At 46.5% G+C, this 20,602-nt stretch overlaps 1 protein-coding gene across 3 annotated transcripts in view; it reads left to right on the forward strand.

Moving 5' to 3' along the window:
* PHRF1 (PHD and ring finger domains 1) overlaps window positions 1-20,602 on the forward strand; it is a 606,102-nt gene that overhangs the window by 252,221 nt on the left and 333,279 nt on the right. For all 3 annotated transcript variants that reach the window (XM_069223077.1, XM_069223079.1, XM_069223078.1), the window contains exons 10-11: window positions 3,609-3,736; window positions 4,731-4,918. In XM_069223077.1, coding sequence (XP_069079178.1) covers window positions 3,609-3,736; window positions 4,731-4,918 — 316 coding nt within the window. The remainder of the gene's footprint in view (window positions 1-3,608; window positions 3,737-4,730; window positions 4,919-20,602) is intronic.

Genomic DNA, 20,602 nt, shown 5'->3' on the forward strand with positions numbered 1-20,602 from the left:
CAAACAAAACTGCATATAAATCACCTAGAACTGCTAGCAGTTTTTCAAGCACTAAAGGCTTTTCAACCAATAATAGTTCACAAATACATTCTCGTCAAAACAGACAACATGACAACAATGTATTATCTAAACAAACAAGGGGGAACGCACTCAACGCAATTGAGCCTGCTGGCACAAAAGATATGGCGTTGGGCAATTCACAACAAAATTCGCCTAATAGCACAATTTATCCCAGGGATTCAGAATCAACTCGCAGACAATCTCTCTCGAGATCACCAACAGGTCCACGAATGGGAAATTCACCCCCAAATTCTGAACACTTACTTCACGCTCTGGGGAACACCTCAAATAGACTTGTTTGCGACAAAAGAGAACGCAAAATGCCAAAACTTCGCATCCAGATACCCACACAGGCAGTCCCATGGCAATGCCCTATGGATGAACTGGTCAGGGATATTTGCCTACGCTTTTCCTCCTCTCCCTCTCCTTCCTTATCTGGTAAACAAACTCAGTCAAAACAAACTCAAACTCATATTAATAGCACCAACTTGGGCAAGGCAACCCTGGTACACAACGCTGCTAGACCTATCAGTAGTACCCCACATCAAACTGCCCAACCGGCCGGATCTGTTAACACAACACAACCAAAAAATCAGACACCCAGATCCAGCATCGCTGAATCTAGCAATCTGGCTCCTGAAATCCTGGAATTCGGACACTTACAAGTTACCCAAGAATGTATGGAAGTCATAAAGCAAGCCAGAAGGCCATCCACCAGGCACTGCTATGCCAGTAAATGGAAGAGGTTTGTTTGCTACTGCCATATTAATCAAATCCAACCATTACACGCAACCCCAAAACATGTAGTGGGTTACTTGCTTCACTTACAAAAATCTAACCTAGCTTTCTCTTCCATTAAAATACACCTTGCAGCAATATCTGCATACCTGCAGCCTACCTATTCAACTTCCCTATATAGGATACCAGTCATTAAAGCATTCATGGAGGGCCTTAAAAGAATTATCCCACCAAGAACACCACCTGTTCCTTCATGGAACCTAAATGTTGTCTTAACTAGACTTATGGGTCCACCTTTTGAACCCATGCACTCCTGCGAAATACAGTTCCTAACATGGAAGGTTGCATTTCTCATCGCTATTACCTCTCTAAGAAGAGTAAGCGAGATTCAGGCGTTTACAATACAAGAACCTTTTATACAACTACACAAAAATAAGGTCGTCCTAAGGACTAATCCTAAATTTCTACCAAAAGTTATTTCACCGTTCCATCTAATTCAAACAGTGGAACTTCCAGTGTTCTTCCCACAGCCAGATTCCGTAGCTGAGAGGGCACTACATACTTTAGATGTCAAAAGAGCATTAATGTATTACATTGACAGAACAAAGAGCATCAGGAAAACTAAACAGCTATTTATTGCATTCCAAAAACCTCATGCAGGAAACCCAATATCAAAACAAGGTATAGCCAGATGGATAGTTAAATGCATCCAAATCTGCTACCTTAAAGCTAAACGACAACTGCCCATTACACCAAGGGCACACTCAACCAGAAAGAAAGGTGCTACCATGGCCTTTCTAGGAAACATCCCAATGCAAGAAATATGTAAGGCAGCCACATGGTCTACGCCTCACACATTCACCAAGCACTACTGTGTAGACGTGTTATCCGCACAACAAGCCACAGTAGGTCAAGCCGTATTAAGAACATTGTTTCAGACTACTCCCACTCCTACAGGCTGAGCCACCGCTTTGGGGAGATAACTGCTTACTAGTCTATGCAAAACATGCGTATCTACAGCGACAGATGCCATCGAACTGAAAATGTCACTTACCCAGTGTACATCTGTTCGTGGCATCAGTCGCTGTAGATTCGCATGTGCCCACCCGCCTCCCCGGGAGCCTGTAGCAGTTCGGAAGGTACCTTCAACTATTTGTATATATATTATTTTAACCTTAAATAGGTACATACTTAGTCACTCCATTGCATGGCCACTATTACTAGAATACAACTCCTACCTCACAGTCTGCGGGGAAAAACAATCGAAGATGGAGTCGACGCCCATGCGCAATGGAGACAAAAGGAGGAGTCACTCGGTCCCGTGACTCGAAAGACTTCTTCGAAGAAAAACAACTTGTAACACTCCGACCCAACACCAGATGGCGAGCTATGCAAAACATGCGAATCTACAGCGACTGATGCCACGAACAGATGTACACTGGGTAAGTGACATTTTCATTCTTTGGCATTCAAAAGTAAAATTGGGAAAAGAATGAAAAAGGATGAAACACCATGACGCTAGACTGGTGGTAAACTATTTTATAGCCAGATGACAGGCAGTAGTCATCCAACCTTTAAATATTTCTTTCCTCGTCACTCCTGTCTGCCCCTACCTGAATTGGCTCGAAAGACTTCTTGTGGACCTTGCTAAAACTTAGTGGGGTTTGGGTCTGCCCATAGCTCACCATCGATTGTTTTTTTTTTGGCTGACATACTGATTTGCTTTCTTCTTAATCAGTAGCTTTCCTTCCCCTTGTTGTGTTTGTCCTTTCTTGTACCATTTTTTTGAATGGATAATTTGAGTCCTTTTAGGGAACTACTTTTTTTTTTCTTTCAACACCAAGTGACACAGTGCATGCGTGTTCTTGCTTTCTCACTCATATGCCGCTTCCCCCTCCTTCCATTACCCTTTCATTACACTTGAGTTGCTCCCTCCACTCCAGGCTTTTTCCCCTACCCCCATCCTAGCTTTTTTGTTTTTGTTGCTCCTACCTCAAGCACCTACATTGCTCCCCAGCGCACTCCCTGTAGACTTCTTTACCTGTGCCTATTTCCTCTGAAGTGCTTCTCAGTAATACTCCTTTTGCTGCCAAGCTTTTTTCTAATATGCTTTTGCGCACTTGAATTGTTTTTATGCACTGCTGTAAGGTTGGTGGCCACCGTCTTGGAAGGATAAATAAAAAAGGAAAGAAAAGGATGATAGTGCATGTGCTTGCATGCATGGTGAGGCACGAACACATACGTCATTGTGATGTTCAGCCATAGCATGATGACACATATGTATGCATAATGGTTCATACGCATCTTCAGATCGTCACAATTTTTCTTTTTTTTCTGACAATGCTGCATTCAGCATATCTTTTTGCAGATTCTGAGCAATATTGGTAAAAAACATTGACAAAGTATATGGGTCTTAGAGAGAAAGAGACCTAATGCATATGCCGATGCTTATTACCCTACTGGTGGGGAATTGGTGCCAGGCAATGCTCTTATCAGCCAGTTTTCCTTTGGGTGCTGTAGTTCATTTGTGAATGTTATTGCTCTTAGTTTGTCATGCTTTATTGCTCTTAGTTTGTCACGCTTAATTGTGACATTTGGGGTTGAGATGAGGCATGTGTACATTTTCGTAAACTGATGCCTTGGGATAGAGAGGTGGTTTGTCCTCCATAGGTATGCCCAGCAGGTGGCAGTTTAGACAGAAGCTTGCAACATTCTAAATTGTACATGCTTTTGAACTTAGTTTTCACACCTTCACATCCATAATGCTTTTGGGTACATGATTTACTGATGTTTATGTTCTGTCTCTGTAGTGCGCAGGAAGAAAGGAACAGGCAGGAAGAAACCTAGAGGAAAGGTTTCCACTGGAAGCTGGATGACTGGAAAGAAAACCAAGAAACGCCGACGGCGATTTAAAGGAAGGACAAGAAGAAAAACAATGGTCAGAACACACCCAAGAGCATCAGACATACCAATTTTTCTTTCTCCCTTATTCACTTAAAATATATATATATATTTATTTTCTACGATGTGGTCTTTAGTACACACTATGACCAAATGGGGCCCAGTCAGGTGTTTAAGGGGAGGGTCATGGGAGTTTTGTAATTTGTTGATACTTTGATAGTCAACAGAGTAGAATGAGTTGCCTTTTAAGTGGCCTGTAAAGAAATGCTGAAAGATGCCTTTTCATTGTCATTTGGAGTGATTCGTCATCTACTCATGAATGAGTGGGATTGGAGGTATAAGGTGCTGTGTTTCATGTGTAGTTCTACAACTGTTATTATGTTATGGAGATGCATATAGAGAGTGTAACTCAGAAAGCTTACTCAGAGCATACCATATTTGATACATGGTAAAACCGGCAGCCAAGGAGAGCTTTTAAGCATGGGTTCAGTATGCTCATGCTCTTTCAGCTTCAGAATTTGCCTGCTTGATGGCCTAATAAGAGGTCTCCGTTAGATGGTTGGTTGGAATAAAGTGATTTTGTGCGAACCAGAGATCAAAATGAGTTGCTCTGACAATTTGATTGTGCTGCCAGGCTTCAAGACTACTCTGTTTCCCTATGGTTTTAAGTTGGGCAGAGAGCACATTTCTTTACTCTTTTTGTTGCAAGCAAGTTGGGCATTTCAGGCACCTTTTACCATAAATGCCTTGCTCTCATCTGAACTGTCATTAAGGTTGTGAAATACCAGCTGCACTATTGCAGAATTTGATAACTCTTCATTGTTTGTATTTATTCTTTTATTTATTGGACTAATTACAGATGATACGCCAGCTTTATCTATATTAAACCTAGGTTTCTCCTAAATGAGTAGTTCAAGTTAAATATAAATACTTGAGACACCTGACTAAGATACGCAAAAAGCAGTTCTAGTAATCTCAAGGAGTGTGATTACTCTGAAGAATGACATTCCCTTTTCTTCTCTGTTATGAAGGCAAAGAAAGAGGTTACTACTCGCACCCGCATTGCTAAAACATTGGGTCTCTGCAAACCCGTGCGTGGAGTTTCCATTCCTGCAGTGCAGCGATCTACAGAGCCTTCACTTGGGTTGCTGAGATCAGATATTGGTGCTGCCTCCCTCTCTGTTTTTGGCGATCCCTTTGCATTGGATCCATATGACAGGTAAGTGCTTTAACGTTGATTGTCTGCCCTAATTGCCTTGAGTCATTCAATTGTCACCTGTTGGAGTGGTGACATTACGAGCGTTGCTTATAGAGGCTTTCAAGTTTGACTGACAACCCTTCTCTCTGCTGAGTGAATGACTGTAAGTCTTCTACAATGATGTACTACAGAAGTAAGCTGGTTCCAGAATGTACTAAAGTCGGGTTAGAAAGCATTGCCAACTGCACAGGGTCTCTGTCATGGGAGCTTACATAAAATCCCTAAGGACAACATATAATCCGCTAAGTGCAGGGTCTCTGGCACCTGTGACTTGCCTCATGGATTCTTCGGTCTTCAGATTTTGCACCTTTACCATACCTCTGATGATACATTGGATCTTGAAACTCTTGCCCTAGCGCCCCAGCTCCTAACATTGTGTGAATTCAGCCTCCACTCTCAATCTTCTCCCCAAATGTGAGTCTTGAGTTACATAAGGCACCAGCCTGCATGCTGATGTCAATTCCATTTTTCCGGACACAGCTCTGGAGCTTGTCTTTTCTGTTTCACAGAATTCCTAAAATGTATTCTTTTGGCTTTGTCTCCTCTAAAGGTGAAAGGTTTCAAGCAGTACCCTTCTTGTCAAAAGGACATTATTGACTGATCCCCATGAGATCTGTCATGGATGTTTGGACCTAAAATGTGACTGATTTGCGCAAAATACACTCCATGTTGACCAAGGAGAGGGAAGCTATTCTTGCTGCAGACCCAAAATCTTCCTGCTCCTGGTTACCTTCTATAAGTAAGTTATTTAGGCAAGAACATGCCAATGGGAACTCCTCTCATAAGAAGCATTACAAATGGATGTCCTTGTCCCCCAGATATAGTTCCTGATCTAAGAAGAGGTCAATTTTTTCAGTGGTGTTCAGCGCCTACAGCCTTGATGTAACTGCTGGTACTGGCACTCTGGCACCACAAACTGATCCAAAGCAGGTATCATCCTTCACTCAGGCCATGCTTTCAATTTTCTGTTCTTTTCCTCCACCCTATTGTGTGCCTTATGGACCCAGTGAGCCTTTTGTTACCTCAGCTAGGCTGATTAGGAACTGGAGGCGCCCTCAAAAAGTTCATTCTGTGGTCACATCATACAGAGTGGACAAACGTATGCTTCAAACAAAAACCTTTTTGGGATGCTGAAGGGTAGTTTCTCAGTGTCCTGTAGGGCAGTCCAGTATCCTACTGGATGTCCCACCTCTTTATCACCCTAAAAAAGAAGATCGCTTGCTACTCATTTGGTTTAGAACTTCTACATTCACAGAACTTGGGGCTATTGCGTAACCACAGGGACGATCGTCCGGATGATGACTATTCCCAGTAGAATTTTCCTTTGTATCAAGCTCTGCTATAGATTATCTAAAAAGGAGCCTCCTGCGGGCATCAAACAACATTCGAGCAGAGTGAAGCCGGCTTCTTCAGAGTTGTTCAGGGCATCTGTCAGGCTGCAACTTGAGCTTCTGTCCGCACCTTCACCAGGCAGTACTTTCTTATGATTCCACAAAGATTATCATTTTGTTAGGGTTGTACTGCAACACTTTGTGGTGTGATTACCACCTCTGACCCATCTCCTGGGAGCAAGTACTGATTCACAAGTTCAGAAATCTGCAGGTAGAAGCAAAAGGCAGAAGAAAAAGTTAAAGAATTTTTCAGTTATGATTGTTCTATTGCATATTTTATCTGCAGATTCTTACTCTTTTTGAAATTATATTTATTGACATATTTGCAAAATAAATACATAAAAAAGAAGATATACAGAAAGATTGATCAATAGTTTAAATGCAACCAAACCTACAGTTTCAGATAGAACAAAAATGTGGAATCACAGTGTAGGAAGTTGGCTCTGTATGCACTATTTCAAAGTAAGGAATAGTATGCACAGAGTCCAAGGGTTCCCCTTAGAGGTAAGATAGTGGCAAAAAGAGATAATACTAATGCTCTGTTTTGTGGTAGTGTGGTCGAGCAGTAGGCTTATCAAAGGAGTAGTGTTAAGCATTTGTTGTACACCCACAGGCAATAAATGAGGAACACACACTCAGAGACAATTCCAGGCCAATAGGTTTTTGTATAGAAAAATATATTTTCTTAGTTTATTTTAAGAACCACAGGTTCAAGATTTACATGTAATACTTCAAATGAAAGGTATTGCAGGTAAGTACTTTAGGAACTTTGAATTAGCAAAATAGCATATACAGTGTTCACATAAATCACATATTGCTATTTTAAAACTAGACACTGCAATTTTCAACAGTTCCTGGAGGGAGTAAGAGTTTGTAAGTTTTTGCAGGTAAGTAAACCACCTATGGGGTTCAAGTTTGGGTCCAAAGTAGCCCACCGTTGGGGGTTCAGAGCAACCCCAAAGTTACCACACCAGCAGCTCAGGGCCGGTCAGGTGCAGAGGTCAAAGTGGTGACCAAAACGCATAGGCTTCAATGGAGAAGGGGGTGCCCCGGTTCCAGTCTGCCAGCAGGTAAGTACCCGCGTCTTCGGAGGGCAGACCAGGGGGGTTTTGTAGGGCACCGTGGGGACACAAGTCCACACAGGAAGTACACCCTCAGCAGCACGGGGGCAGCCGGGTGCAGTGTGCAAACACGCGTCGGGTTCTCAATAGGTTTCAATGGGAGACCAAGGGGTCTCTTCAGCGAGGCAGGCAGGCAAGGGGGGGGGCTCCTCGGGGTAGCCACCACCTGGGCAAGGGAGAGGGCCTCCTGGGGGTCACTTCTGCACTGGAGTTCGAATCTTTCAGGTCCTGGGGCTGCGGGTACAGAGTCTTTACCAGGCGTCGGGATCTGAGAAGCAGGCAGTTGCGGTCAGGGGGAGCCTCAGGATTCCCTCTGCAGGCGTCGCTGTGGGGGTTCAGGGGGGTCAACTCTGGCTACTCACGGTCTCGCAGTCGCCGGGGAGTCCTCCCTGAAGTGATTGTTCTCCACAAGTCGAGCCGGGGGCGTCTGGTGCAGAGTAGCAAGTCTCACGCTTCCGCCGGGAAACACAAGTTGTTTCAAAGTTGCTTCTTTGTTTTAAAGTTGCTTCTTTGGTAAACAGGGCCGCTGTCCTCAGGAGTTCTTGGTCCTTCTAGATGCAGGGCAGTCCTCTGGGGATTCAGAGGTCGCTGGTCCCTGGGGAGAGCGTCGCTGGAGCAGTGTCTTTAGAAGGGGGGAGACCGGCCGGTAGAGCTGGGGCCAAAGCAGTTGGTGTCTCCGTCTTCTCTGCAGGGTTTTTCAGCTTAGCAGTCCTCTTCTTCTTAGGTTGCAGGAATCTGAGTTCCTAGGTTCTGGGGAGAGCCCCTAAATACCGAATTTAGGGGTGTGTTTAGGTCTGGGAGGGCAGTAGCCAATGGCTACTAGCCCTGAGGGTGGCTACACCCTCTTTGTGCCTCCTCCCAAAGGGAGGGGGTCACATTCCTATCCCTATTGGGGGGAATCCTCCATCTGCAAGATGGAGGATTTCTAAAAATCAGTCACCTCAGCTCAGGTTGCCTTAGGGGCTGTCCTGACTGGTCAGTGACTCCTCCTTGTTTTTCTCATTATCTCCTCCGGCCTTGCTGCCAAAAGTGGGGCCGTGGCCGGAGGGGGCGGGCAACTCCACTAGCTGGAATGCCCTGGGGTGCTGTAACAATGGGGGTGAGCCTTTGAGGCTCACCGCCAGGTGTTACAGTTCCTGCAAGGGGGAGGTGATAAGCATCTCCACCCAGTGCAGGCTTTGTTACTAGCCACAGAGTGACAAAGGCACTCTCCCCATGTGGCCAGCAACATGTCTCGAGTGTGGCAGGCTGCTAGAACCAGTCAGCCTACACGGATAGTCGGTTTAGGTTTCAGGGGGCACCTCTAAGGTGCCCTCTGGGGTGTATGTTACAATAAAATGTACACTGGCATCAGTGTGCATTTATTGTGCTGAGAAGTTTGATACCAAACTTCACAGTTTTCAGTGTAGCCATTATGGTGCTGTGGAGTTCGTGCATGACAGACTCCCAGACCATATACTGTTATGGCTACCCTGCACTTACAATGTCTAAGGTTTTACTTAGACACTGTAGGGGCACAGTGCTCATGCACTGGTGCCTTCACCTATGGTATAGTGCACCCTGCCTTAGGGCTGTATGTCCTGCTAGAGGGGTGACTTATCTATACTGCATAGGCAGTGTGAGGTTGGCATGGCACCCTGAGGGGAGTGCCATGTCGACTTAGTCGTTTTGTCCTCACCAGCACACACAAGCTGGCAAGCAGGGTGTCTGTGCCGAGTGAGAGGTCCCCAGGGTGGCATTAGACATGCTGCATCCCTTAGAGACCTTCCCTGGCATCAGGGCCCTTGGTACCAGGGGTACCAGTTACAAGGGACTTACCTGGAGGTCAGGGTGTGCCAATTGTGGAAACAAAAGTACAGGTTAGGGAAAGAACACTGGTGCTGGGGCCTGGTTAGCAGGCCTCAGCACACTTTCAAATCAAAACTTAGCATCAGCAAAGGCAAAAAGTCAGGGGGTAACCATGCCAAGGAGGCATTTCCTTACACACAGTATTTGAGCTGCTCTCTCTAATCGGCAGTACATAATGTTCTCGCCTTACAGTTCTTTTCTACTGGCTCAGTCCAGAGGCCGAAATCGACTATGCCCAACAGACACATTTTTATAGAGCCTTCCAACATCAGCCTCTTGATGTGTGAAAACTTACACATGACTTACCCACAGAAACGTAGTCTACTTTGCCAGAAGATGTAATGTTTAGAAAATCAGCAGACGGCTGCCTACTTTTATTGCATGCAGTAGCTCTAGTGAGCCTATATGGAGTCATGTATGTTCTATGTAAGAAGTGAAACTCTATTAACTTCCTACATTAGCAGACACTTGCTTAACCTATTCATATGCCTTCCTCTGCTATGTTGTGGTTAGCTCGTCCGGACAATCAGCTCTTGTAGGAAGATGTCTCTTTTTGACATGCTTTCCCAATCCCCACTTTTTGCCTGGTATATGGTGTGATTTCGACTGAAAGTGCACTGGGTCCCTGCTAACCAGGCCCCCAGTGAATGAGCTCTTCCCCAAAACTGCACAGTTACCCAAATTGGCAAAGGCTTTAGCACACTCTCGGTCCCTAGTAAATGCTTCCCCTGGTACCTTGGACCTGAGGTACTAAAAAGAGTCCCTAACGGCTGTAGCATGAATTGGGCCACCCTAAGGGACCCCCTACCAAGCACATGGCAGTCTGCCATTGCAGACAAAAGTGAAACCACAACATGTTACACAGCCTGTGTGCCGTGTCCCCTAACACTGCATGCAATATGTGCCATCATGCAGGGTGCATTATATTACATGTGAGGGCATATCCGTCTTTGTTGATTCCTCGACTTACTTAAGTGACAAGGGAAGCCATTGTAAATACATGTGCTGGACACAGGTTAGTGCTAGTTCCCCAGCTACATTATGTCTTCACTGAAGATAAGAATGTTTGATATCAAACATCTCGTATTAGTAAATCCAACACTGGCATCAGTGTGGGTTCACCGATACATGCACCCAGAGAGGGCACCTTAGAGGTGCCCCCTTGTTAACATGCCAGCCTCTGGTGTGCTCGCTGCCCAGTTTCTACCAGCCTGCCACCCAAGACTCAGTTCTGGTGCACTAGGGTGAGAGCCTTGTGATCTCACAAGGCCCAGAACTAAAGCCTGTCTTGGGAAGAAGGTGTAACACCCCCTCCCACAGTATGACCTGCTGATTAGTCTGAAATGCAAATCTGGCTCCCCTCACCGGAGAGGAAGCCCAATCCCCCCATTCAGAGTCCATTTGGCATCTAGACAGATGGTTAAGTTACTTTACCTCTCTCCCATCCCCCCCCCCCACACCCCCACCCCCACACCCCTAAGGTGGGCTACTGCAAGGTGGCCATGATTCTTTGTGATGGCATGCTTAGGAATTCTGGGGCAGTGTTGTGAACACTTTCCACAGGAAGTGGTCATATTGGGGGCATAGTGACACCAGGGGTCAGTAGCCCATTGGCTACAACCTTACACACCCCTAACACCACTGAATTCAGTATTTAGGGGAGGCCCTGGCACCAGAGAGGCAGATTTTGATGACTTTAAGAACAAGGACACAAGAGAGCTGTGAAAGCAGAAGAGAAGAAAAGAAGCAGCTGACCTGGTACCAACCCCTCTGTCCTGTTTGCATCCCTTGTTAAAAATCTGCACCCAAGTCGACTCGTCCTGCAGCTGTGACTCCAGAAACCTGGGAGGATTGCTTACCTTTGAAAAAGACTCAAGACCTCCAGTGAACAGCGGACCCTGTTATCCAGGAAACTCCAAAAGAGGGACTCTGAAGCATCTGGACGCACCAAAACCAGACACCTGTAGTCTCCTACCTGAGTTGAAGTGGATCACACGTTCCAACAAGGTTCCTCAGTCCTCCATAGTCGGAGTCCATCGTGGTAGCCACCCCTCCTGACGACGCCTGCAGCCCCTGCACCCAACAGCCCTCTACTGCGACCGATCCGGTTGTTAAGAAAACCAAACACTTAAGGACACCTCTGCCCCTGTCACCACGTGCCATGGAAAAGAGGTCCACAGGTGCCTACCTGTGCCAGATCGTGAGTCCTGAGCCCACAGTTAGTTCAGCCCGACTTGCCTTCTGGCCAGAGCCTACAGCCTCTTTCCGCGGTGACCGATCTCCATAGGAACGCATTGGGCACCCAACACTGTTTTGCACTCTGCATATGGCTGTCCCCGTGCCGCTGACGGTGTACTGCTGGTGCTGCCTTGGACCTTGCCCATTACTCACCTTAACACCAGGATATTGGTCTTGTAAGTCACTGTACTCAACCTGTTTGCGGAACGTGTTTTACCTCCCATAAGATAACATTGCAGAACTCAGAAATTGCACTGTGCCCACTTTTTTAAAGTGAAAAGAATTCCTATTTGTAGGAAGTTGGCTCTGTATGTGCTATTTCAAAGTAAGGAATAGCATGCACAGAGTCCAAGGGTTCCCCTTAGAGGTAAGATAGTGGCAAAAAGAGATAATACTAATGCTCTATTTTGTGGTAGTGTGGTCGAGCAGTAGGCTTATCAAAGGAGTAGTGTTAAGCATTTGTTGTACATACACACAGGCAATAAATGAGGAACACACACACACTCAGAGACAATTCCAAGCCAATAGGTTTTTGTTATAGAAAAATATATTTTCTTAATTTATTTTAAGAACCACAGGTTCAAATTCTACATGTAATATCTCATTTAAAAGGTATTGCAGGTAAGTACTTTAGGAACTTTGAATAATCACAATAGCATATATACTTTTTACATAAAACACATTTAGCTGTTTTAAAAGTGGACACAGTGCAATTTTCACAGTTCCTGGGTGAGGTAAAGTAATGTTAGTTCTTGCAGGTAAGTAAACCACCTACGGGGTTCAAATTGGGGTCCAAGGTAGCCCACCGTTGGGGGTTCAGAGCAACCCCAAGGTCACCACACCAGCAGCTCAGGGCCGGTCAGGTGCAGAGTTCAAAGTGGTGCCCAAAACGCATAGGCTTCAATGGAGAGAAGGGGGTGCCCCGGTTCCGGTCTGCCAGCAGGTAAGTACCCGCGTCTTCAGAGGGCAGACCAGGGGGGTTTTGTAGGGCACCGGGGGGGACACAAGTTCACACAAAAAGTACACCCTAGCAGCGCGGGGGCGGCCGGGTGCAGTGTGCAAACTAGCGTTGGGTTTCCAATGGGAGTCAAAGGGGAGACCAAGGGGTCTCTTCAGCGGTGCAGGCAGGCAAGGGGGGGGGCTCCTCGGGGTAGCCACCACCTGGGCAAGGGAGAGGGCCTCCTGGGGGTCACTCCTGCACTGGAGTTCCGATCCTTCAGGTGCTGGGGGCTGCGGGTGCAGGGTCTTTTCCAGCCGTCCGGATTTTAGAGTCAGGCAGTCGCGGTCAGAGGGAGCCTCGGGATTCCCTCTGCAGGCGTCGCTGTGGGGGATCAGGGGGGACAACTTTGGTTACTCACAGTCTTGGAGTCGCCGGGGGGTCCTCCCTGTAGCGTTGTTTCTCCACCAGTCGAGTCGGGGTCGCCGGGTGCAGTGTTGCAAGTCTCACGCTTCTTGCGGGGATTGCAGGGGTCTTTAAATCTGCTCCTCTGAAACAAAGTTGCAGTCTTTTTGGAACAGGGCCGCTGTCCTCGGGAGTTTCTTGTTCCTCTTGAAGCAGGGCAGTCCTCTGAGGATTCAGAGGTCGCTGGTCCTGGGGAAAGCGTCGCTGGAGCAGGTTTCTTCAGAAGGCAGGAGACAGGCCGGTAGGACTGGGGCCAAAGCAGTTGGTGTCTTCTTTCTTCTTCTGCAGGGGTCTTTCAGCTCAACAGTCCTCTTCTTCTTGTAGTTGCAGGAATCTAAATCTTTAGGTTCAGGGAAGCCCTTAAATACTAAATTTAAGGGCGTGTTTAGGTCTGAGGGGTTAGTAGCCAATGGCTACTAGCTCTGAGGGTGGGTACACCCTCTTTGTGCCTCCTCCCAAGGGGAGGGGGTCACATTCCTATCCCTATTGGGGGAATCCTCCATCTGCAAGATGGAGGATTTCTAAAAGTTAGTCACTTCAGCTCAGGACACCTTAGGGGCTGTCCTGACTGGCCAGTGACTCCTCCTTGTTATTCTCATTATTTCCTCCGGCCTTGCCGCCAAAAGTGGGGCCGTGGCCGGAGGGGGCGGGCAACTCCACTAGCTGGAGTGCCCTGTGGTGCTGGAACAAAGGGGGTGAGCCTTTGAGGCTCACCGCCAGGTGTTACAGCTCCTGCCTGGGGGAAGTGTTAGCATCTCCACCGAGTGCAGGCTTTGTTACTGGCCTCAGAGTGACAAAGGCACTCTCCCCATGGGGCCAGCAACATGTCTCGAGTGTGGCAGGCTGATAAAACCAGTCAGCCTACACAGGTAGTCGGTTAAGGTTTCAGGGGGCACCTCTAAGGTGCCCTCTGGGGTGTATTTCACAATAAAATGTACACTGGCATCAGTGTGCATTTATTGTGCTGAGAAGTTTGATACCAAACTTCCCAGTTTTCAGTGTAGCCATTATGGTGCTGTGGGGTGTTCGTGTTTGACAGACTCCCAGACCATATACTCTTATGGCTACCCTGCACTTACAAAGTCTAAGGTTTGACTTAGACACTGTAGGGGCACAGTGCTCATGCACTGGTGCCCTCACCTATGGTATAGTGCACCCTGCCTTAGGGCTGTAAGGCCTGCTAGAGGGGTGACTCATCTATACTGCATAGGCAATGTGAGGTTGGCATGGCACCCTGAGGGGAGTGCCATGTCGACTTACTCGTTTTGTCCTCACCAGCACACACAAGCTGGCAAGCAGGGTGTCTGTGCTGAGTGAGGGGTCCCCAGGGTGGCATAAGATATGCTGCAGCCCTTAGAGACCTTCCCTGGCATCAGGGCCCTTGGTACCAGGGGTACCAGTTACAAGGGACTTACCTGGATGCCAGGGTGTGCCAATTGTGGATACAAAAGTACAGGTTAGGGAAAGAACACTGGTGCTGGGGCCTGGTTAGCAGGCCTCAGCACACTTTCAATTCAAAACATAGCATCAGCAAAGGCAAAAAGTCAGGGGGTAACCATGCCAAGGAGGCATTTCCTTACACTATTTAAAAACATACCTGAATGATTTTTCCCTGATACCTAAACCTATATAAAGATACTTGCTTTTTTTAAATAAATTGGTGTGAATCTTCTTTTTGAATCGTGTGTTATTTTTTGACTATTGTTATATTTGTAGATGTCTTGCAGTCCTCTCTTTTAAGCCTAAGGCTGCTCAACCACACTACCCCTAAATAGAGCACTTTGGGATTACATAGCTTCCCCGCCCCTGTGCATCGGTCCAGACAAGAAGCACAACGTCTGGCAAAGGAAGGTACTTTTTTGGGGGAGCCTCCAATCCTCTAGATGGTTGCAGACTAGACATTGGCAAACTGAGATGGCCATCTGAATCTCTGGATCCTGACTTCATCATTCTCCAAGATGCTAGTGAGCTTTATATTCTCTCACTGGCCTTACTTATTGACACATCCTTCACCAAAGAGACTTGGTGTTTTGGTCTTCTGAATTGTCTGCTGGTGCCACTCCATCAGATAGGGAATCTAAAGGGATCGAATAATTTGCTGAAAAGTCTTTCATGGCTGGAAACATGCCACTTTAAGTCGCTCAAAGCCACCTCCGTAATTGATCAATATTCTCTTGCTCTTTATGACATGGTGCAAGTGGTCATTTCAAACTTGCCAGACCATCTGCGTAAGCATTTTACAGAGATAGTAAGAGACAGACATGCTGCAACCAAGCAGGTCATACAGTTGTCTGGATGTAGCGGACCCTGTTGCATGGATTATGGAGACATCTATTACTCTTTGACATCATGCCTGGTTGAGGAACACTGGATTTTCCACTGAAGTCCAGACTTCCTCAATAATTGCCTTCTGCCTATTCAGTGATAAAATGGATTTGGCCTTGGAGAGGTTTAACCAAAGCAAGGCCACTGCTAGGCTGCTGGTTCTCCAAACACAGAGGCCAAACTATCATCAATTCCTGAAATTAGAGGGCTTCACTAGAGACGTTTCCTGTTAAGGCAGACAACAGAGCAAACAGCAGAAGAAGCAAAACCTGTTTAGACAGTAACAGGGCCATGGCAAAGATAGAGTCCAAGTCTTTCCTCTTCCTCCTTCATGTTCCTCCTTCTGCTCTTTTTTGGCCATGGTAGGGAAGCAGCCGTAGTTCCCTCTTGTCAGAACTTGTGACACTTTTGGAGGACAGGCTTCCTCTTTTGCACAAGCCTGAAGGTCCATAGCATCAGATCATGGAAAGGGGGTAGGCTCTACCCTTTCAGTAGGTTGCCTTTCCTATCCCTCTCTCTACTTTCTTCTCTTCTATAGACCACCTATGTATCCTTTAACTGGAGGTGGTGATTGTACTCTTGAAAGGGGCAATGGAACTGATGCCAGAGCGGGAACGGGACAAGGGTGCCACTCCCGGTACTTACTGGTCCCAACAAAGGCCGTCTGTCTTCATCCAACTCTAAACCTTGGGATTTTGTTTTGGTTCGTGTTCAAGGAAAAGTTAGATGTCGCTGGCTCAGGTTTTTATTGCACTAGAAGCAGAAGCCTGGATGGTGATTTATCGATCTCCAGTATGTGTATTTTCACATTGATCCTGCAATCGTACAGGACGTTCCTACACTTCGGCATCTTGGATCTTTACCAAGGTGATTGCAGTGGTGCAGCCCATCTCAGACATTGAGGAATCACAGTATTGCCCATACATTTAGGGGGGCTGAGAAGCAATATGGCTTTAGTCTTGAGAATAGAAACACCAGATCGGTTGCCAATCATTTAGGAGGTGTTCTGAATATCAAAGCCGACAGTCTGAATTGTCTACTCCTTGCCGACCATGAGTGATGGCTTCACCTGAATGTATTCCGATACATCTTACCCGTAAGGGTACATCTCAGGTCAATCTTTTTGCCCCTTGCCACAGTGCACATTGCCCTCAGTTTTGTGCCCTCCAGCATCCATTGCAGGGAGCCTTGAGGGAAGTCTTTCGGTTTTAGGTAGACCATTCCACGTCACTATGCCTTTCCTCCCACACCTTAGACTGAGAAAGATTTGCCTAGATCCTATCGGAGTTTCCTTGATAGCCCAGGACTGACTGAGGCTGGTGTGGTATCCAGACATGTTAGTTTCCTCCCCATGCCCCCCTCCCCCCAATTCAGTCGCCCTCACAGGGTAGACCTCTCGACTGTTTTTTTTTGTGGTTGTGGTTGGGGGAGGGGCAACATGTGAGGCACATCATCCTCCAGAGCCCCACCTTTATGACTGGAGATATAATTCAGTAGATCCTATTGCGGCCCACTTGTTGGAAACCTTGAATTTTGCCCTTTTGTTAGGTCAACCGGTTGTGCAGTAGGTACAGTAAATGGCTACTTACCTGCCTTGTCAGCCTTTCTCAATTTTTTTTTTTTTTAATGTGTTCTCTTTTTGATACAGTTACCAGTTGCAACTACTTACAATTAGTATGATTTTTCTAGTGCCATTTATGTAGATGAGACGTGTCCAGGAGTTACAAGCACTGCATGTCAAACCTCTCTCTACCACCTTTTCCACTTGACAATTTGTTTCTTGGAGCCAGGGCTGATTTCCTGCCCAAGATGCTCACACCCTTCATTTAAGACAGTATATTACCCTACCTACTTTATTACCCTCTCTACATGCCACTAAAGAGGAGGAAAATATTTCTATGCTGGATCCCGAGATGGTGGTCAGTTTTTGTTACCGAACCACAAAGTGTGGTTGCGCTTACCTCCTCCTCCAGAATTAAACATGGTTTGTTTCCTTGCAGCCTCATCAGACTGATTCAAAGAAGCTGGCACAGGTAGAAAAGAAGATCTTTTCGTTAGGCAATCTGGCACTTTAATCTCTAAATGCACCATGCTTATTTAGGAAGTATACCAACAACTTGTAAAATAGGACTGATTAACTCTATGTAATCTAACGGACCACCTTGGGGACCACTTCACAGAACACCTCTTGACAGGTCATCAGAGCCGGTGTAAATGCCACTATTTCAGTTACTAGAACAATGAGCTCCTTCATTGCTTCTAGGAAGCAAGTCTGGCTCAGATTGACCATTTTTACATCCAGGCAGCGTTAATGGACTTGCTATTTGATGGAACAAGTCTTTTTGGGCAAAAGAAACCTATTCTGCACCAAAGATGTTCAAGATAGGCAAAACAATCCCCTTTGCTAGGGCCTTCATTTTCCAGTGAGAGACCATTGTCAATTCAAAAAGTTTCGGTGCTTCTGGAGGAGCTTAATTTTTTGTCACCACCAGCCCCTTCAGTCTCCACAGCAACAGAATCAGCTTCTCGGGTAGCAGAGGCAAAAACAGTGGCAACCAGATTCAGCAGCCCTCGCCATTCTCCTCCTTTTATTCCCCTGCACCGTCTGGAAAGGCACTTTAGCTTCCCCTTGAAGAACATGTTTGGCCTGGATGAGGACAGAGATCGTCCTTTCTGCTGTCCTAGAAAAGCATAACATTGGACCAATGGGTCTTTAAGATTGTTAAAAGCGGGTATGTCCTACTATAGGAAGCTAGGTCTTTATGTGGTATCTCAGTAACTAGATATACTGTGTAAAGAGTCCAGGGTTTCCTCACTGATTGGACAGGGGCTTGCTATGCAATCCCAAAGTGCTCTATTTTGAGGTAGTGGGGTCGAGCAGCCTTAGGCTTAACACTAAGGAGTGCATGACATCCACAAATACACACGATGTGAAATAAATGAAACACACAACTCAAAAAGGAGATCCACACCAATTTATAAAAATCACAAGTACCTTTGTATATGTGTAGGCATGAGAGAAAAATTGTTAAGGTAAGTGCATTATAAATATATATACAAACAAGTATGGCCTCAGCTTCTTCAGGAACCAGACCACAGTAAAGGCTTCCCTCTCAATGCCACTACAACACTGCTGTCTGGTGAGTAACCTCCTGCTAATGAAATTAACAGGTTGGTCATGACCATCATCATTGATTTGGGATAGGACTGCTTCTATCCCATGTTCAGAGGCATCTGTCTGCACTATGAACTGCATTGTATAATTTGGAGCTTTCAGAATGGGTGCTGAGCATGTTGCTTCTTTCAGAGTGTCAAAGGCCTTTTGACAGCTTATTGTCCAGTTCTTTCTTTGGCATCTTTTTGGAGGTTAGTTCTGTCAGGGGTACTACAATGGTACCATACCCCTTCACCAACCTCCTGTAGTACCCAGTCAAGCCAAGGAATTCCCTTACTTGGGTCTGGGTGGTTGGAGCTTCCCAGTCCAGAATGGTCTGGATCTTGGGTTTTAGTGGTTGAACCTGGCATTCCACTTACAAGGTGTCCCAAGTATACAACTGTACTCTACCCTATCTGGCACTTGCTTGCCTTCATAGAGAGACCTGCACTCTTTTGAGCCTCCAGTACCTTGCCAAGGTGGATCAGGTGTTCTCTTCCAGGGGATCCTCATCAATAGTCATAAACATTGAATATTCCCGCCCTTGTGCGGGGACCCCGGAGCATATATATATAAAATACATACATATTATCATGTGTAAAACAGCAATGCAGGCTATAATCATAAATAGGCTAAAATGCTTTATTTCTATGCAAGTTTTTTTTTTTTTTTTTTCATATTATAAAATCACAATAGATCATAAATATCTACCTAAGCCCCAAAAACTGGACTTGGGGAAGTAAACAGCAGTAAATAGCAGAGAAAAATAGAAAAAAAACACATTGAAAAATAATGAAGCATTCTTAGCCAATAGGCTGCATGCAGGTTAACACAGGAGAACCATAAAAACTTTGGCACCGTGCCTTTAAGACCCTGAGCACCTCCAGTATCCCACCATGCCTCAGGGGTGAAGGGAAGGTGACAGTTGGTTCACAGTTAGGTCAGTTCTTTTTTCCGGCTTCTTCTGAGAGGATCCTGGAGCATTGAGCTCTCAGTTTTTCTGAGTTTTTCTTCAGAAAAATCTCTAGAAATAGTGTTTTTCCTGTTTACTCGACAGATAACATCTTTTGTCTGAGTTTGGCAGTCTTTTCTGACAGAAAGTGCCATCTCTTTTTGTAAAATGTCCTTCTTGTGGGAAGAAGAAAGCCCAGTCAGACCCACACTCTCTGTGTATTGTCTGCCTGCCACAGAGTCACTGTCCTGACACCTGCAAGTATTGTAAGAAGATGTCAAGGAGGACTCTCAAAGACAGAGAGAAAATCAGGCTGCATGGGCTTCAGGAGAGGAAAAAGTCAACATCCTCTTCACTTCCCAGGCCTCCAACAGAAGGAATGGCCAGATCGACGTCGACAGGTAGGATTGTGCCTGTTTGTTCTCCATCGACGTCATCGTTGCCGCCGTCTCACCGGCATAGATCGCCGTCGACGGTGACCAGACCGACGTCGAGGGACAAAGCGTCGAAGCATGGACAGCACAGGGGTACATCTCCGTCGACGGCAGGCCGCCGTTCGGCGTCGAGCCATCTCCGGCGCTCCCGTTCGCCGTCGAGAACGTCTCGCCCCTTGGCGTCGAAGGACAAGACGTCAAAATCACCACGACGGCATGAACATCCGCCGTCGACCACTCGCCACTCAACGTCGAGACACACGACGGCGAGTAGGTCCAGATCACGCGATCGACGCTCGGCGTCGAGACATTCAACGTCAAGGCTTTCGACATCAAGACCTTCGACGTCGAGAACAGCCGAGCCATCGCTCCTTTCGACGTCGAGGATGCAATCGACGTCGACACAACCTTCAGCTGTGTCGCAGGCAGTAGAGCCAGCGGATAAAGCTCCCTCACCGGTGGTCTCTATACGGAGTGCATCATCCCATTCCAGAGCGGGCTCATCGGGGCATGTTTCTCCCATCACTCTATCACCTAGATGGTTAGAGAGCCTGAATAGACCGGCAGCATCCCCGGATTCCCAATACTCTAGGATGTATTCTCCTACTGCCTCATTACCTAGAAAGCCATCGCCTACAGCTAGAGCAGGACGGGCTCGTTCTGCGCCTCGTCAGCCGACCACAAGACCTGCACACTCTGCTACGGCTTCTCGTAGCAGGTCTCGTTCCCGAAGGAGAACCAGGTCGCGAACACCACACAGAAGATCACCCTCTTGGTCTT

Source organism: Pleurodeles waltl, chromosome 3_1 (genome assembly GCF_031143425.1).
Source record: "Pleurodeles waltl isolate 20211129_DDA chromosome 3_1, aPleWal1.hap1.20221129, whole genome shotgun sequence".
NCBI classification, from domain to species: Eukaryota; Metazoa; Chordata; class Amphibia; order Caudata; family Salamandridae; genus Pleurodeles; species Pleurodeles waltl.